General features: G+C 34.6%; 2 protein-coding genes across 2 annotated transcripts; both read right to left on the bottom strand.

Moving 5' to 3' along the window:
• Positions 1–6953: 6953 nt before the first annotated feature.
• Positions 6954–9904, bottom strand: LOC148191216 (aquaporin TIP1-1-like). The gene is made up of 5 exons (XM_088101336.1): positions 9892–9904; positions 9427–9772; positions 8583–8731; positions 8097–8485; positions 6954–7997 (listed from the first exon to the last, which is right to left on the bottom strand). The coding sequence occupies exons 1-5, from the start codon at positions 9902–9904 to the stop codon at positions 7599–7601; spliced, it is 1296 nt and encodes a 431-aa protein (XP_087957462.1). The 3' UTR covers positions 6954–7598.
• A 253-nt stretch (positions 9905–10157) lies between these two features.
• Positions 10158–14915, bottom strand: LOC148191217 (disease resistance protein RPS2-like). The gene is made up of 4 exons (XM_088102515.1): positions 14787–14915; positions 11419–14648; positions 11206–11334; positions 10158–10441 (listed from the first exon to the last, which is right to left on the bottom strand). Exons 2-4 carry the CDS (start codon positions 11953–11955, stop codon positions 10388–10390), a joined length of 720 nt encoding a protein of 239 aa, XP_087958641.1. The 5' UTR covers positions 11956–14648; positions 14787–14915; the 3' UTR covers positions 10158–10387.
• Between the last annotated feature and the right edge of the window lie 2935 nt (positions 14916–17850).

A 17850-nucleotide genomic window follows, 5' to 3' on the forward strand; every position in this document is an offset into this window, starting at 1 on the left:
ATTTCTCGTAATGTGTTGTTTCATGAAGATTGATTTCCATATACTTCTTCTCACAATAATATTCATGACTCTAACTCTCTTTCTCTACCTATTCCTCACAATTATCAACATGATTATGACAATATTAATTTCCCTAATAATCGTATTCTTGTGCCAACTTCCACTGATCCTATCATCACCACTAATAAGGACAACATGGACGTCCAAAATACTGCTGATTCTGATCAACCTACTGCCTCTAGTGATGATGATCAACATACTGTTGATTCTGATCCTGTCACCATTGTTCATGAACACAATGATACTCTCAAACGTTCAACCCGGTCCAAACGTCCTCCAACATACCTCACAGATTTCCAAACTCACAACATCACTAGATATCCTATTACTGATTTTATTTCTTACAACAAGATTTCTTCTGATTTCAGGCACACCATTCTATCTATTTCCTCCACAACTGAACCTCGCACTTACAAGGAAGCGTCTAAAATACCTCAGTGGACCCAAACTATGCATGATGAACTCAAAGCCTTAGAAGTCAATAAAACTTGGATCATTGTTGATCTTCCCCTAGGAAAAACTGTTATTGGTGTCGTTGGATATACAAAATAAAACATAAGTCTGATGGGTCAATTGACAGATTCAAAGCCTGTCTTGTTGCTAAGGGCTACACTCAACTTAAAGGCCTTGACTACCTTGAAACCTTTGCCTCTGTTGCCAAATTAACTACTTACGCCTTCTCCTTGCCATTGCTGCCTCTAACCAATGGATCTTAAAGCAACCTGATGTCAACAATTCCTTTTTGCATGGTGATTTACATGAAGAAGTCTACATGCAACCTCCTCCTGGCCTCCCTATTCACAAGCCAAATTAAATGTGCAAACTTCAAAGATCTCTATACGGGTTGAAACAAGTTGGCCGACAATGGTATGACAAACTTTCTACTTTTCTTTTGTCAAATAATTACATACGTTCCAATGTTGATCACTCTCTTTTTTCTGAAACATGATACTTGTCATACTACCGCCATCTTAATCTACGTGGATGACATTGTTCTTTCGGGCAACAACGCCACCGAGATACAACACATCACCACTTCTCTTGACAATCTCTTCCATATCAAAAATTTGGGTGATCTTACTTACTTTATCAGTTTGGAAGTCGCTCGGAATAGTTCTGGCATTCACCTCAGTCAACGAAAATACACCTTTGATCTCCTTATAGGAAGCTGGAATGCTTAATTGTGCCGCTATGCCCACTCCTATGGCACACTCCTCTCGGTTAACTAGTTAAGGAGACCTCCTCAATGATGAAGACGCCTCCTCCTACCATAGACCCATTGGACGCCTTATATATCTCACCAACACCAGACCCGACATCACTTTTTCTATCAACAATCTCAGCCATTTTGTCTCCACCCCTACCACCCTACACCAACAAGCTGCCAACTACATCCTTCGTTATCTAAAAGGTAGTCCTGGTAATGGCATCTTCCTCCAAAACAATAACACCAATTAGCTCAAAGCTTATAGTGATTCCGACTGGGCTACTTGTCTCGAATCTAGAAAATCCATCACTGGTTATTTCGTCTACTACGGTAATTTTATAATCTCTTGGAAATCCAAAAAGCAACAAACTGTCTCTAGAAGTTCTTCTGAAGCTGAGTACCGGGCACTAGCTAATGTCACTTGTGAGCTACAATGGTTGACTTACATCCTTCAAGACCTTCGCATATCCATTGTTCAACCTGCTATTGTCCATTGTGACAATCGTTCAGCTATTCAGATTGCCACTAATCAGGTGTTCCATGAATGCGCCAAACATATAGAGATCGACTGTCACATTGTAAGGGAAAAGATCATCAATGGTCTCTTAAAGTTCCTTCCCATCTCAACAAATGAGCAAGCTGTTGACCTCTTCACCAAGCCTCTCGCTCCATCTACCTTCAAATATCTCAAATCCAAGCTGGGTATGACTGATATCTATTCCCAACTTGAGAGGGGATGAAAGTTATATTATTGGGCCTGTTCTGGAAGCTCGGCCCACTTCCTTTAGCCTTTTATTATCTTTAGTTTTCTTTCTCTGTAAACATAATACACATTCAATAGTTTTTCGCTTTCTCTCTGTAATTCACGTCAAACACAAAAGGGGTTTCTTTCCCTGCATCAATACACTGTTCTTCTTCTTCTTCTGCGTGTAAGTCTCTGAATCTCTCTTTTCTTTCTTCTTCTTCATCAATAATCCGTATCTTTTTCATCATGAATTGCATTGCCTTTGCCTTGAATATGCGTCATTTTAACAACTGCATATACCATTCTAATATTCTCATATTGACGCATGCACATACCACAAGGAAATTTAAATTCTCACCTATTGGAGCTCTAGAAGGTTAAAGGATTTTTATAAAGCCACAAGTTCCATTTCCTTCAATTTGTTTTTTAAAATTATATGTTCTATATGTTCGCTGTGATACAATGGTCACCATTAATTTTGTAAGAACAATGAACTTCAGAGAAAGTGGGGAAGACAAGTGTATGCATCTGAGTGAATCGATCGGTTTTTGATGGTAGAATATAAATGAACTTTTCAAAATTTCGTGTCATTCTCTGCATGCACTTCTTCTCTCCAAATTTCTGAGTTTTCCTTTTCTCCTCCTTCTCTCTACAAATTCTCTCTAGAAATTCTCATTTTTTCTGCATCTGATCATCAATCAGACCGTGCCTGAGCTTTCTTGGTGTCAAGAGCTTTTCTTTTCACAGATCAAGTTGTTGTTTTGGAGTTGGTAAGTTCAATTCCTTCGTCCTTTGAGGTTTCTGCATTTTCTGTTACATGCAAGCACTATTCAGCTTGCATGTATTCATCAACTACTCCTCTGAACCTGTTTTTCTGTCTTTGATTCTCTAGTTGGTTCCTTTTCACCGATCAGCAATTGTAGGCTGCCTTAGAAGTTACTTGCGGATTAGGCAAGACTGTGGAAGTGTAGAATTGTTTGAATTATTTGAGGTAAGGGAAGCTAGTAATTTAATTATGTTTTTTTGTGTTTGGAATTTCTGTTTGGACGTTTGCATGTATGAATAAGTGGAAGTTTGATTGAATTGCATTTGAAACTCTGTATATGTCTGTGTTAGATATATTATATCTTTTATCTTTTAGTTAGTTTGTTATTATTTCTCATTTGTATTTTGGGCTTAGCCCATATTTCTTCTATTATAAATAGAGAACCCTATGTGTGTATTTTACACAAGGGAGATTAATTCAAATATAGTTTTTCACTATATTCAACAGTCTGGAACCTGGGAACGGTTGAAACCTTCTGTATAATGATCGGTTTGTGTAGATTTTTCTAGTTTGGGTCAGTAAACTTGGTCAGGGAAGGGACTATAATACAAGTTTGGGAAAAATAGAAGTTGGTAAGAATGTTGTGTTTTGGTTAAGGATAGGTGTTGAACATAACTCTACAGTATTTTGTAGAATTATGTCGATCGCTGAGAGTCATTAGTTGACCATGCGGTTTCACTTGAGTGTTTGGTTTTAACTGCGTTTGATTTCATATGGTTCTTACTGGTTAATGACCGAATCAATCATATTGTTGTTTCGTTCGGTCTCTTAGTAGTGATAAGTTTGATGATTAGCATTTGTTATAAATTCTCAAAAATGACCAAGCATTAGGTGTTTGCTCTAAGCTAAGAATGTTCGACTTTAGGTGGGTATTTGTCTTGGTAGTTCTTGTACATGTATTAGTGGTGGGTCTTTCCCTGGTGGTTGGCCTTAATAATGTTCGGCCATTTCCTCAGCCTTACCTAGTATGGACCGTTTGGTCCTGTTCTGTGGATAGTGAAAGACCGCTCGGTCTTACACTAAGTGTTAGGTTTAAGTTTTTAGTATTCGGGCTAATCTTAATACTTGGTCTGGAGGTAGTATTCGGTCTCTCTTCTAGTGGAAGGTTTTAATAATGTTCAGTGTTGTCCTTTAGGAAGTGAGAAATCGTTCGATCTTCAACATACATAGCGTGTTCAGTATTATTTATATGTGTTCATTTATTTCTGTTCGGTTTATATTTATTCAAATGTGTAGGATAATTAATTGTCCAATGACTTTGATGAATTATTTATGTATGATCCTGAGGGTGTTAAAGTGAAAGTATGATTGATAGAGGTATTACCATTATCCTCAAGGAGAGGGTACATGGTGGTGTTTGCTGTTGTGGTTTACTGTATAAATGGTTGGAGTTTTGCTGGGATTTATCCTGACATTCTAAATGATCATTCATGCTCAAGTAGAGTGGGATGAGTCATGTGGTGAGAATAGCAGGAGGTTTGAGTCCAAAGTGCCTGTACGGCAAGAGGGCGTTTGTAGGACTAACCTAGTGTGATGGCTGATGGAGTTTCCAGTTACTTCATCACACCAGTGAACGAATCCTTAGAACTCGATGTTTTATACAATCCGGATGGTCAAAGTCAAGTGTTCTGTCATTGCATGTTGTGTGGTTGGTGATTCCATAACTTTGAGTGTTTAATGGTTATAAAATTATGTATTTGCTTTATTTGTATGATTAATTAAATTACACTAGCTTACCCTTCTTTTGTTATTTCTTTCCGTTCGGAAATTCTTCTTTGCAATGATCACCTTGTGGGTGTGAGCAGAGGGAGACAGGTGTTCGTTGGAGCAGGCGTTGGATGACGAGGATCCTGTTGTGTAGATTAGGATCGTTCGGTACTAGAGGTGAGCATGATTCTGTATTAACTGTTCAGTTATAGATCTAGTTTTGAAATGACCGCTCGATTATATACCTAGTTTTGTAATAGTATAGAATTATTGTAAAGTTTGAACTTTTATAGTTATTTTGTGATAACTGTAAGGTTTATTTTTAGTAACTGTTTTACTATATTATTATATATTAACTTCTTTATATAGTTTTATGCTATATTTTGGGATGTTACAAATTCGCATTGAATTACACTCATGGTAGTTATTTCAACCAAAATATTTTCAGTTGATGGTGTCACTAAAAAAACCTAATTTATTAGAACGGTGTCTTTTTTAATTTATGAACATAAAGTATGGGAGGGAAATCAATCAACTAAACCTTTTAAATGTCCTAGAAAGGTTTGGAGCAACTACATCATAGCTTGAGCTTACATGAAGAATTCTACGGTCAAGGTACAGGAAAAAAAATGTAGAATGTCAGTTTCCAACATTCTAGATGATTGAAAAAGTATAACTTTTTGTGGCCAAAATTGGAAACTATTCTGAAATCCCCTTCTGAAAATTTTTTTTGCAAAGCTTTCATTAAAACTCAATTACCCAAGTTCCCCGTACACACAAAAGATTGTGATAATCCCTCTCAAATCAACTCTTCATTTTTATTATAACCATTTTTTTTCCTTATTTATATTACTCAATTTGGACAAAAGAACTAACAAAAAATTCCTCTATTACTTTTGTTATTACATTATTCTATTCAATAATTATGAGATACTTTTGCAATAACTTATTTCAAGTTTCTCAAGTTTCTTAACTTTTTTTTGACAAACTATGTATGAAAGATAAATTTCAAAGAATTTCACTATTATTAACCAACCCTTCTCACAAATTTTGAAAGCCAAGATGCTTATACCATCGTACTTGTGTCAATTTTCTCATATTATAAAGTCAACTTCTTAAAAGGTTATCTAAAATCATTTTTTTTCTTTTTATCACATCTTTCGTTATACCGAATATTGCCCCTACATTATGTTGCTTACTTATACTCTTTGTCTTTGGAAATTTCAGATTTAAAGATAATTGATTTTCTTTTCTTTCTTCCTTTGTCATTGAGTCTCTCCAACTCTAACATACTCTATCAACTTTCCAATGGGAGCAACTATGGATATATTCGCAAGATTTAGCGACTCCGTTATTACGGTGACTTTGGTTGACAAGACTTAATTCAAGGATTTTAAAATTTTATATTAGGTTTGTTAGTGTTAAAATTCTTACCTAATCTAGAGATGATTGACAATGAGCAATCTTTTCTACACATCGTATATTGTTTTTTTCTGTAACATTTGGACGTATTCTTGAATCACTGAGTTACTTTTGAGATGGTTTATTGTAAATTAATAATTTCAAAAGTGCTTCTGTAGCTTTTTAACAAATTTTATATGCTAATGTGCCAAGACGTTGTAAATGACTAAATTTGCCGTTGTGTGTGAATTGTTGTGCTATAAGAATGAGTATGTTAAAGTCGTTGAAAGATCTGTTATCAGGAGACAGAATTCAATACATATCTGCGACGATTTTAGTAGGTTGAAATGGATATTAAGAAGTTCTTTATGAGTATAAAACTTATGAAGGTATAGTCTATACATGCTTTATGTTTACATTGATCTAATTCATTACATTACATAAAAAATATTAGCATCGGTTACGTTATTAGAGTCTACTTACTGAAGGCTTTTGCACGTGAATGTTTATATTTATTATTTTATCTTCTGTTTTAGTTTCTATGCACTGTCAGTATCTATTTATAGGTATTATAAAAATCATTAACTTATCATATATATGTGACTTTTGATTGAATGTTAATGCAAAAATTCTTACACTATCCGTACATGGATCATATACTGTTTTTAATACATTTGAAAGTCAATTTGTTTTTATGAGGAGAAAATAATAAGAGAGTGAATATAGTCGTTGCCAATGAGTCTGTTGGATAATTGGGAACTGGCAAAGTGGCCACACCAGATTCATCAATTCAGTCACATCCAAGAAAGTTACGGCTTTATGGTTTTCAAAAGCGTTTTAAGAATGTGAAATTAGCATGGTTCAAACTTTTGTGGCTATGATTCATGCGTTTTAATTTGGTACTTGATTATGAAGAAATAATAATTTATTTTGTCAGCACCTCGAGAGAGCTTTTGAAAAATAAACAATTATTCCTCTAAATTTAAACAGCAATACAAAATGCGATATAGTCAACAAATCCTAAACTGTTGAACACATCACCAAAAAGTGTGAAAACTTACATCCAGTGTAATGTTCCTGCAAAGAGCTAGACCATGTAATGTAACACAACAAAGGAAAGAGGAAACCATACTAGGTGCATGGATAAACCAAGATCCTTCTTACGCAAGGGAATCATCATTAGTCAAAACAATAACTATTTGTACCTACCTAAATCAATTCATACAAGGGTGTTCCTCCCTACACCAACACAAATCTCTTCATGTACCACCCTATTTCACAATTGTCCTTTCTTAATAAGATTTTAGTAGTTAATGAATATTTTCATTTTTTTCATATACCAGCACACACATTTTATATATATATATATATATATATATATATATATATATATAGGTGGTGGGTGTGAAGGTGAGTGAAGAAAATGGAAAAGAAAAGGAGAAGAGGGAGGGGGGCATGGGTGTGAGGGTGGGTGATGAAAATGGAAAAGAGAAGGAGAAGAGGGTAAGGAGGGGTGGTGGGTGACGGAAATGGAAAAGAGAAAAAGAAGAGAGAGGGGGGAGGTGGTGTGTGCTGGAAGAGAGAGGGTATAGAATTAGGATTTTTAATTAAAAATATAAAAAGTTAATTCAAAAGTAAAAAGAAAAATTAACTTAAGGATAGTTTTGGAAAAAAAAAATAAATTGAGGAGGTGCTGGAAGAAGACAGTGGTGGTGGAGGAAGCATCTTTCTTCATACAAACAAGCAGCAAACCCACCGCCTACGAGAGGCCCAACCCAGTAAACCCAATAGTTTTCCCAGCTCCAGCCCACCAGAGCAGGCCCAAACGATGCAACCGGGTTCATGCAGACCCCATGAAAAAAAAGCCCAATCCACAAATAATTCACTCCAACACCTAAGCCCAAAAGAAGTGTCATCCCTTTCGAAAGGTTTCTTCTGCTACTGTAGTAAAGGCGATACACCCCGCACACGAAACCAAACGTCCTCCCTGTATCCAACGCCACAGCGTTTTTCACTTTCATACCACTCGAAAGTTCAAAAACCGGTATTCTCTGTCATGCACCATAGCGAAACTCAATCTCTTTTATCTTATGGAATAACCTAAGTAGAAATAACTTCAAATCATACATAATATAAAAATAGAAATGTACCTGTCCGCCGGAGATGAACTTTAGGAGCAAGCAGGCGATGACGGAGCCGACGATCTGTGCAAACCAGAAGATGATGCAGCGGAGCCAGGTAAGTTTGCCGCCGACAAAGCCGGCGAAGGTGACTGCGGGGTTGACGTGGCCGCTGGAAATGTTTGTGCCGAAGAAGACGGCAGCGGAGAGGGCGAAGGCGTTGGCAATGGCGACGGCGAGGGAAGCAGTGGGCGCGTCGATGGTGAGGTTTTTGACAACAATGGCAGAGCCGGAGGCGGCAAAGACGAAGATGAGTGTGGAGAAGAATTCGGAGAGGGCAGCTCTCCAAGTGTCATCTTGGGTCCTGTGGGTTTTGGTGAGAGGAGCCCCATTGTGTACAAGTTTTTTCACAAATGACCCTCACTGTTCCCTTTTAAAACAGATCATTTTAGAAAACATACACACCTCTGCTACTGTATAAATACACGGCTTTTTTATGTACAAAACATAAACAACCTTGTGTAACTTCAGAGCAATACATATTATATAGCTGACCTTTATTCCCGAGTGTCACGTAGGTCACCAAAGTCATTGGGACCACACTTTGTTTTTTCATAATTGCATACCTACTCTTGTACCTTTTGGAGAAAATGTCTCCCCTTTGTCTGCTGAAGTACCGAAACTTTGGTCATACTAGTGCATCAATGTTTCTTGGATTTTAGCTCTTCTTTGGTTATAAAAAAAGGATAGCAAGATGTGTAGAAAAAAAAAGCACCACCGAGAAGAAAGAAAGGGGTCTGTGTTGTGTACTAAGTAGAAGAAATTAAAGATTCGTGAGGAGAGAATAATAAGAGTGTTTGTTCGGTAAAGAAGTGTGCAGTGAGCAAATTGGGTAGTGTGAGTTTTTTAGAGAGAAAGTGTTGTGTTTGTATCCTTGTATTTCCATGTTTCAAATAAAGAAATATTTTTATAGATACCAACACCGAGCACCACCACTCTTCAAAAGAAACGTAAAGAAAAGACCTCCGTTTGTTGATAGTTGTTGTCACGATTCTATGCCCTTATCATATTATTGCATTTTAGATTCTTCTGATTCCTCAAACCTTGATTTAAAACAAAAAACAGAGCTTTGCACTTGTCTAATTTTTATTTTCAGAGCTTAGCCTATCACTAACTACAAATTTCTCCATCAGTAGATAGATAATTCTACAGAGAATATAAGGTTAATCACAAAATTGTAACGCACAGAGTATATGTTGGATGTCCCATTGGTAACCTTAAAATCAAGTCCCAATAATAAATGTATGTGTAAGCACAAAATGCAGTGTGTTTTAGGCATGGTCTTCATAAACAGCCTCACCTTTTCAAGACAGACAATTGCTCGTTGATCTGTTGAAATCTATCTTGATCATCTTGATTTAAATCTGTAGGGTTTTGATATTCTGCTGCAAAAAACTTCAGCTTTTGACAATGTTCAACATGCAACTCTTTTAACATATCCCATTTTAACATGTGCATTTCGGGATATATGCACCTTAGGTTTGGCAAATTCGATAGCCTCAACAAGGTTATGGTGGAGAATATAGCTATCTGTTTATTAGCTTCATCAATTTCTGCTTCAACCTTTGCAACAATTGTCCCCAACTCTACACAGTTTTCCACATGAAGTTCTTCCAGATGAGTATAAAGTTTTAAGATTCCCACAGCTAGAATTTAATTCACAGTCAGTAAATTGGACCTATAAGGTGATCAGACAGCTCTTATTTTGTATTGTAAAACTTAAAATGTATATTTGAAAAGCAAAATTGTCCAATCTGCATCCAACATTGTAGATTCATGGTTAATTATCATAATACAAAGTATAATGTAAAAGGCAAATTGTCGTATCTTTATCCAACCATGATTATGTCTTATCTCACCCAGTGGTTTGTAACAACTTTTTGACATTTGCAATCACAGTATCTAATTCAATCAACCCAAGTAGAAAAAAAAAATGTCTAATTCCTGATAGGACATGGACACAATGAAAATATAGCAAACCAGAGAAGAGAGAACTCTGGCATAACTCCCACGATCAGTCTTCAAAGTGTGACAAAAGTCTCCCCTTCCCCCCGTATTTAGAAAATCTAAAATTAGGGTTTGAAAGTCACTATAAAATATAAATAAAAAGGACTTTAATTGAATATCAATACATAAATAAATTAAGAGGCTCCTAATTAAGTTCGAAAGGAGACAAAATATAAAAATTGAGCGTCATCCGCTATTTTATTGGTGCGCCAAAAGTGGTTCGCGTTTACATGAAGATAATATTTTCTATTTTTCTATCTTCTTCTTCTTATTCTCACGTGGTCTTCCCGGATTTTGATTTCTCCTTCCTACATAAAAATGAAACAAAATATGAACTACATGCATAAATATATGCAATTTGGATATGCTTGAGTCTTGAAAAATTATTTGTTTGAATGAATTTCTCTACTTATATAGAAAGTAAAGATAATAAGTGAAAAATGTTCTTTATAAATTAAAATTAATTTATGTGTAAAATAAATAAGGTTTTGAATAAATTAATACAATATAAACATTTCTACAAGAGGAAAATAAAATAAAATAAAAACTAACTTTTCACCTGCTAAAACAAATCTATATACAGATTAGTTTGTAAAAACACATAATAAATTTTCTAAAATTTATTTTTAATTTATGTGGAAGTTAATTTTTACTTTTGAAGAGATTTATTTAAATTTTTCTTCATATAGATGCCTACAAAAACCCTACTTTATATAATAGAGAGAAAAAATGAGAGAAATTGTCTATAAATTCAGCTTATGCATAAAATAAATACATTCTAAATTCTAATACAATAAATCTTGTGTATCCAGAAATATTATTTTATGTACAATAGCACAAAAGGAGGAATTAATCTAAATAGACCCAAAAGAATAATGCTAAAATGCATTTCAACATCAATTCAGGATACAAAGAACACATAATTAAGGAAAAGAGTTTTTTCAGTGTGCAAGGGTTTTGATTTCACCTTGTTCAGGATGAGATGAGGATAAGTCCTCAAAACCAGAATACTTATTTCTAAACTTTTTCCATTAGGAATCTTTTCAAGTAACTCCACAGGGAAATTCTGTACCTCATTAGCATCAGAAAAATGTATTTCAAATTGGACTGATTGATGAAGCATCTCAACTGGAAATTTTCCATTAAGTAGCATCATAGTGTTTTTCCAATCCAGCTTCACGGACTCCAAAATGAAATTAGCCTAGGGAAGAACAAAGGGCAAGCAAATTAAGAAAAATAGAAAAAGAAGGGCACAAAAAAAGAAGAAGCAGATTCAATCACAAACCTTTTCTTCATAGAAAAGAGGTTGTCTATTAACTGAAGTAGAACTTTGTGCATCTTGATGAATTTGAAATGTCTCAAAGTCACCACAAAATAACACCTCTAAATGCTTCAAATGGGGGCACTCCAGATTAAACCTTTCAGGATAAAAGCAACTGAGTTGTGGTAACATACACAAATTCAGTGAGGTTAAACGAGGGAATGAAAATTCCGTTGTTGCTTCTGTGATTGCATTCTCCTCTTCAACAATTCTTGAAAATTTTTTACAGTAGCTTATTTCAAGTTTTTCAAGCTTCTTAACTCTTTTAGCCAGCTCTACAGGAAAGAGTGTTTCACAATTATTAACCATCACTTCTCGCAAATTTTTAAAGTTAAAAATTGCTTGAGGATTCTTATCCTCCCATACTTGTGTCAATTTTGCCAGTTTATCTAAAGTCATCTTCTTCAATGACAAAATATATCCCTTCATCTCATCCTTCATTATATCAAATATTGCCTCTACATTTGTGTTGCTAAATTCCAATTCTTCCAAGTTCTTCATACTGGGAAAAACATCAGTTGGAATGGCATGCGATCCAAGTTCACAATTTACCAGCTTCAAAATCTTCAATCGAGAGTTCTCGAGTGGCTTGTAAGGATTGGAGGCTACTACTTGGTTGGATCAAGAGCCTGTAAATTTGTAAATATGTCCATAAATAGACACATCATTGCCTGCTAAAAATTCTTTAAAATGCTTTTTACTATTAGCATATCAAGAATAAAATTATGAAGTTCAAGAAATAATTAATTTAATTAAAATTTTGACACAAGTCTAAAAGAAAAAATTACTGGTATATATTGATAAAGTTTCTTAAAATTAAATACAAAAATAACATGGTATTTGAATTCGGGAAATCCTTCATGTGTAAGAAGAACAATGACAGAAAGCTCAAAAACCATTTTCTCAGAAAAATCTTTAACCAATAAATAGAAAACTAATATGAAATAAAACTTATCAAAATGACAACTTTATGTGAATTTCACTGCATATAATAAGTCTCTCTGTATATATAAAATTTAATACATGTATAACATAAATAATGTCTTAAGTCATATAAGTCTCTCTGTATATGTATATTTCCTTGTTTGATGAAGCCCGTTTGTCTTAGTGAGTTATCTCGAATTTTGTGATTTGGGAGGACATGCTCAACGCGTTCACCGGAGACATCTACACCTTTGTATTCGTAGATGCGAGATACTAAAAGTGGATAAGGAAGTGGAGCAGAATCCAGCCGCTTTGCCATGTTCTGTATGAGATGTGGCCAATCAATAGGGATACTTTGAAGTATGCCATACAGGATCATGAGATCAATTTATGAACATTGAGCACGGTTGGATCCTCTTGGACACAAAAGCCAAACAAGAAGATAATGGAGTAGACGCTCTTCCATCTTAAGACCACCAGCAAGAAAAAGTCTGTTATTTTGGTGCTATTGGGGATTCCTCAAAAATGAACAATATACCATGATTTTTGTTAAATTGAGCAAAATCATTTGGTATATGTTGAGAATTTTCCAAGAATGGAATTTGAGCTACATTTGTACATATGTCGTTGTCATATCAGGAGAACCAATCTTTCAATCTCAATATCTGAGGATCTGGAGGCATCTTGTTTTTAAATTCAAGAATTTTTGGAAACGAGGAGTTATCCATTTGCACTTCAAGCTGGAAACCTCTGAGATGGAAATCAAACTTTTTAATTCCATTTTTTACTGCGAGAGCTTCCTTGTATGTGGTGTGATAATGGACCTCAGCTTCTTTAAATTGCCCACTTGCATGTCCACAGTAAAATTTCTTTCCATGAATTTCTTCTATTAGAACTGCTCCCTAGTACCTATCACTTGCATCGGTTTGGAGAATTTTGTTCCCTTTTCCTGGGATCTTAAGAGCATGAGGATTTTGGGCTATCCTTTTTATCTGTTGGACAGCTTCAGTTTGGTCAAACCCCCATCATGGGGGATTTTTCTTTAGAAATCTAGAAAGAGGACTGGTATACCTGACAACTTTTGGAATGAAGTCTCGGATGTAGTTGAGAATACCTAAAAATTGTTGGATCTGTATTATGGTCAATGAGTGATATGGGAATTTAAGGAGTTCTTCTGCTATATGCTTTTGTGACTGATAGAAACCCTTAGAGAAGTGCATTCCTAAAAAATCAATCTCAGATTGTGTCAGGTGGATTTTCTTTTTAGCAAGCATTATCGCATATTGATCAACTATTGTGAAGAATTGGTCCAGTAATTTCTTATGGGTCATCATATCTTTGGAAAAAAGAAGAATATCATCAATGTAGATGATAACATTTTCTAGGATTGGTTCAAAAATCTTGGTCATGGCCTTTTGGAAAAGAGAGGATGCTACTTTGAGGCCAAAAGAGAGTATTGTCCATTGGTATTGGGCATTAGGTATACAAAAAGTTGTTGTATGTCTTTCAGATGGATCGATACCTAATTGCCAGAATCCAGATTTTAGGTCGAACTTTGAAAAGATATTGGATTCTTTTAATAGGATAGGAAGAGAAGAGGCTTTTGGAATAAGAAATTTTTCATCTGGAAGAAAATTATTTAGGGGTTTATAGTCAATTACTAACCTCTTTTTCCCTCTTACTCTTTTTGATCTTTTTGCCACATAAAAGGCCTGACATGCCCAATTTGAATGTGTTGGTTCTATCAAGCCCTGCTTTAAAAGTTCTTGACATTCTTTTCTGGTCAGTTGTAGATCAGATGGTGTCATTCCAGGATGAGTTGCTTTTGTAGGATTAACATCTTCATTCAGTTTGAATGGGAGTTTGATAAAGAAGTCTGAATATTTCCATAAGGGTTTGGGATGAGAAAATCCTCCGTGATTATCAGCACATAATGAGAGTAGCTTCTTCTTGACCTGTTCTATCTCTAGAGGGGATTATGAGAGAGAGAACAGTGTAAAGGTTTCTATAAAAGGTTTGAACTCTTTTGTATTTTAAACCAGTTGGCAGTATATGTAATCTGTCTGCTTCTGAGAATATGTCAATGCCTATCAAAATATATTTGTCAGTTGCTACCTATTACTTTCGCCCAATTTGATCCCAATAAAGGTTTTGGTAATGAGATCAGTTCTAAAAATTTGATCCCAATACCTGGTTAAGCAGAAACCATTAAACACTCTCAACGATGAGAAGTAACAGTCCAAGTTGTGAATTTCGCAGCCACTTCATTTCTGTTAAGGCAAGTGAAGGTAAAATGATGAATTTTGGTAAAAGAAAAGTGGTACAGTGATAATTTCTTCAACTAGGAAGAACATAATAGTATCATAATAGCTTCAATTAACAAATATGAGGTTGCCATCAGTGCTTACCTGATCACTATGAAGGCAACCAAAACAACCAGAAGCTGTGAAGACTGCAAAAGAAAGGAAAAAGCTTTGAAGAGAACACTGTGAAAGTGATAGAAGGGTATGCTTCAAAGCATTGAGATTACTCTAAAAATGATGATTTTGCAACAATAATATTCACATCCTCATCTTTGTACCAAAAATTGGATGACAAGACTAATAACTAAAATAAATAAATGTTTGGTGTTGTTTTTAATTAATAATCCACTTAATTTTCCCTGGAATATAGGGGACAATTAAGTGAGTTTTTTAATATATTTATTAAAAAATTAACACTTCATCCTCCTTTAATTGTTAGTTTTTTCTTTTTTCAATAATTAATCTAAAATACTTTCATATTAATTGTTTTTTTTCAAAAAAAATTAACTATTACCTTTAGTACATTATTAATGAGAAATATTAATTCATTAAATTATTTAGGATTTATTTTGTACATAAAAAATAGGTGAATCTTATTTCTTTTCGTAAGTACAATCAATAAAAACTAAAACAATAAATGAGAGACCTTAAAAATTAAAATTTAAGGAAAGATAAGGATTATTAGTAAAATTTTTAGTTTAATTTTATTTAAAGATAAACTTCCTTTCTTAAATAATTTCATAGTGATGAAAAACTTCAATTCTATAGAAATTTATTTCAAATAAAGGTGCCATTTTTTTGTTTTAAAGCATAGGTAACCGATATTTGAGATGGTTATTGAAATTCAAATGTAAAAATGGAATTAAATAAAAGTATTTCAAAATCATAAATCATTAAATAAATTAATTAACTAAAGTTTAAGATTAAGATAAGACGAAGTACAGACAATTTTGCTTGTGATTATTAAATGGACTTCTACCAAATGGATGACCCATTTGTGGCATACATTAAAAAGAAGGAAAGAGTGAAGAGGGAGAGGGGGGTTCATTCCTTCTATACAACAACGGGGCAGCAGATCTACCAGGGAGAAGTTTTACGAAAAAGAAAAAGCAATCTTGCTTCCATGCAACCCTTTTCATCATCACCATATTCTTTACACCATTCAGCAAACATCACCACCATGTTTCATCCACATAATTGATTCCCATCAACCAAACACTCACATCCTGTCACGATTTGTTTCTTCAAAATTAAACTGCACTTAGCTGAGAGATACAAAATATATATATGTGATCAATCAAATGGAATTCATTTGAGTCTAGTTTCTGAAAAAAAGTTTTGTGTAGAAAATTAGGAGTAAAATATTGATCAAAGGTCAGTGGCATGCTAGAAATTTTGGAACTTCATTTTCGAGTTTAATCTCCATCTAGCTTAAAGGTCCAAAAAATATGTGAGTAGTCAAACCAAAGTCCTTCGAGTCTAGTTTCTAACAAAGAAAGCTTCATTGTATTTAGAGTTTTTTACAAAAGTTATGAGCAAAAAGTCAATAAAGATGAGAGATGCTAAAATAGCAATTTTCAACATTAAACTAATCTAGTTCAGAGGTAAAACAAAATAAATGTGAGTATTCAAATCAAAGATCTGAAAGTTTCTAACAAAAAAAGGTTTTATCATATTCGGATTTTGTAAAAGAAAGTTATGAGTGAAACATTTAGAGAAGGTCGGATCAATGGAAGTGTTGAAGCCAATTCTTCGTGCACCTCCCAATTTCAGACTCTGCATCCCGGATTTCATTGGTTGGACCAAACACTTCGTGTACCCCTGATTTTTTCTGTTTTCACCTCTTAATTTTTGGATTTTCTTTTTAATTTCAGTTCATATCCCATAGTTGTTAACCCCACACCCTTATGTTTTATTTTTTTGTTATGGTTTGATTTTTTGTTTTATTTGTTGCATCTTAATTGTTTGTTCACATGCACACACATCTTAATTGCTCATTATTTGTTTGTTTGTCTTCCTTATTTTTAAATAAAAAAAATTATCCAAACATGCTATTCAAACAATGGAAATGGAAAATCCCAATCAGATACAAGGACAATCGGAAAGTTGAGGAAGAGAAAAAGAAAGGTTACCTTGTTAAGTAGAAACCATTGAACACTCTCGACGATGAGAAGTAACAGTCCAAGTCTCGACAATGAATGCTCTTCCACCTGTCCCTCCACCATACCGAAGCACCAGAGTACCTCGTGCTCCTCCAGTGTGCCTCCTACTTACATGCACTAAAATTTTGCCTCTTAGGAGGACATTCGGGATTGATGTGCTACTATGAGGCAATGTTAGGTACCGATTATAGACAGCACACACCGATTATCTCTTGGCATGCCAGATTTTCCTGATGACAATGTGATGTCAGGTAGCGAGTTTGCAGCGCACCTACCATGGCTTGAGGGCAGGCCTGAGTCTAGGTGGGGGAGTTCCTATGCGGAGGCTAATGATCTTCAGGTAGAAGATGGTGATGAAGAAGAGGAGGAACCAGATCCAAGATGGACTCAACCGAGTCAGCAACAGTACAGTTAGTGGAGATCTAGACCAGATAGGTCTTGGTGATTGATGATGTAGATGGAGACATTTTAGTGTTTGTATGATTTATTTTAGTTATTTTTTTGCAATTGTTTATGAACTATGTTTACTTGAATTATGTTTTTAAGTTGTGTGGTTGCATAAACATCTAACTTTTTTAATTTAATGTGATGCATATTTGATTAAGTTTATGTGATTCTAGAAGATGATGATATGTGTGATTGTGGTTGCGATATGATTCATAATTGATCTTGTGTGTAAGTATGAATAATGACCAGATCTGTTAAGTGTTGAGAGCATGTGATGACATTTAGAGATATGATGAGTTGTCTAGATATGGAATTGACTTTTGCATGATTGTGATTCTACATACCTACACACATTTTTTGGTTAAGGATGAGAAATACAATGTTGTTATTGATTGTACAGCTACTTGGCCAAATAGTCAACCTTGATACATCATGATACATTGTGAACCCTTTTGAGCCTTGAAAATTTTTTCTTCCACCTTGATCCTATTAGATGATATCTTACCTTACACCTTATAACAGAACATGTACTATGCTTTGGGGAAAAAAAAGATGTTCAA

This window comes from Vigna umbellata, chromosome 11, assembly GCF_029865625.1.
Source record: "Vigna umbellata cultivar VRB3 chromosome 11, Vumbellata_1.0, whole genome shotgun sequence".
Lineage (NCBI taxonomy): Eukaryota > Viridiplantae > Streptophyta > Magnoliopsida > Fabales > Fabaceae > Vigna > Vigna umbellata.

What these genes read in the sequence shown, in the direction of transcription:
- LOC148191216 (XM_088101336.1), bottom strand. An exon ending in TTGCTCTGAAGTTACACAAG is followed by an intron (nt 8,486 to 8,582) that starts GTTGTTTATGTT and finishes GGGAACAGTGAG; the next exon opens with GGTCATTTGTGAAAAAACTT. An exon ending in AGTTCATCTCCGGCGGACAG is followed by an intron (nt 7,998 to 8,096) that starts GTACATTTCTAT and finishes GGTGCATGACAG; the next exon opens with AGAATACCGGTTTTTGAACT.
- LOC148191217 (XM_088102515.1), bottom strand. Translation starts at nt 11,955, where the DNA reads ATGAAGAACTTGGAAGAATTGGAATTTAGCAACACAAATGTAGAGGCA. An exon ending in CTCTTTTCTATGAAGAAAAG is followed by an intron (nt 11,335 to 11,418) that starts GTTTGTGATTGA and finishes GTTCTTCCCTAG; the next exon opens with GCTAATTTCATTTTGGAGTC. An exon ending in ATTTTTCTGATGCTAATGAG is followed by an intron (nt 10,442 to 11,205) that starts GTACAGAATTTC and finishes ATTTTTATGTAG; the next exon opens with GAAGGAGAAATCAAAATCCG.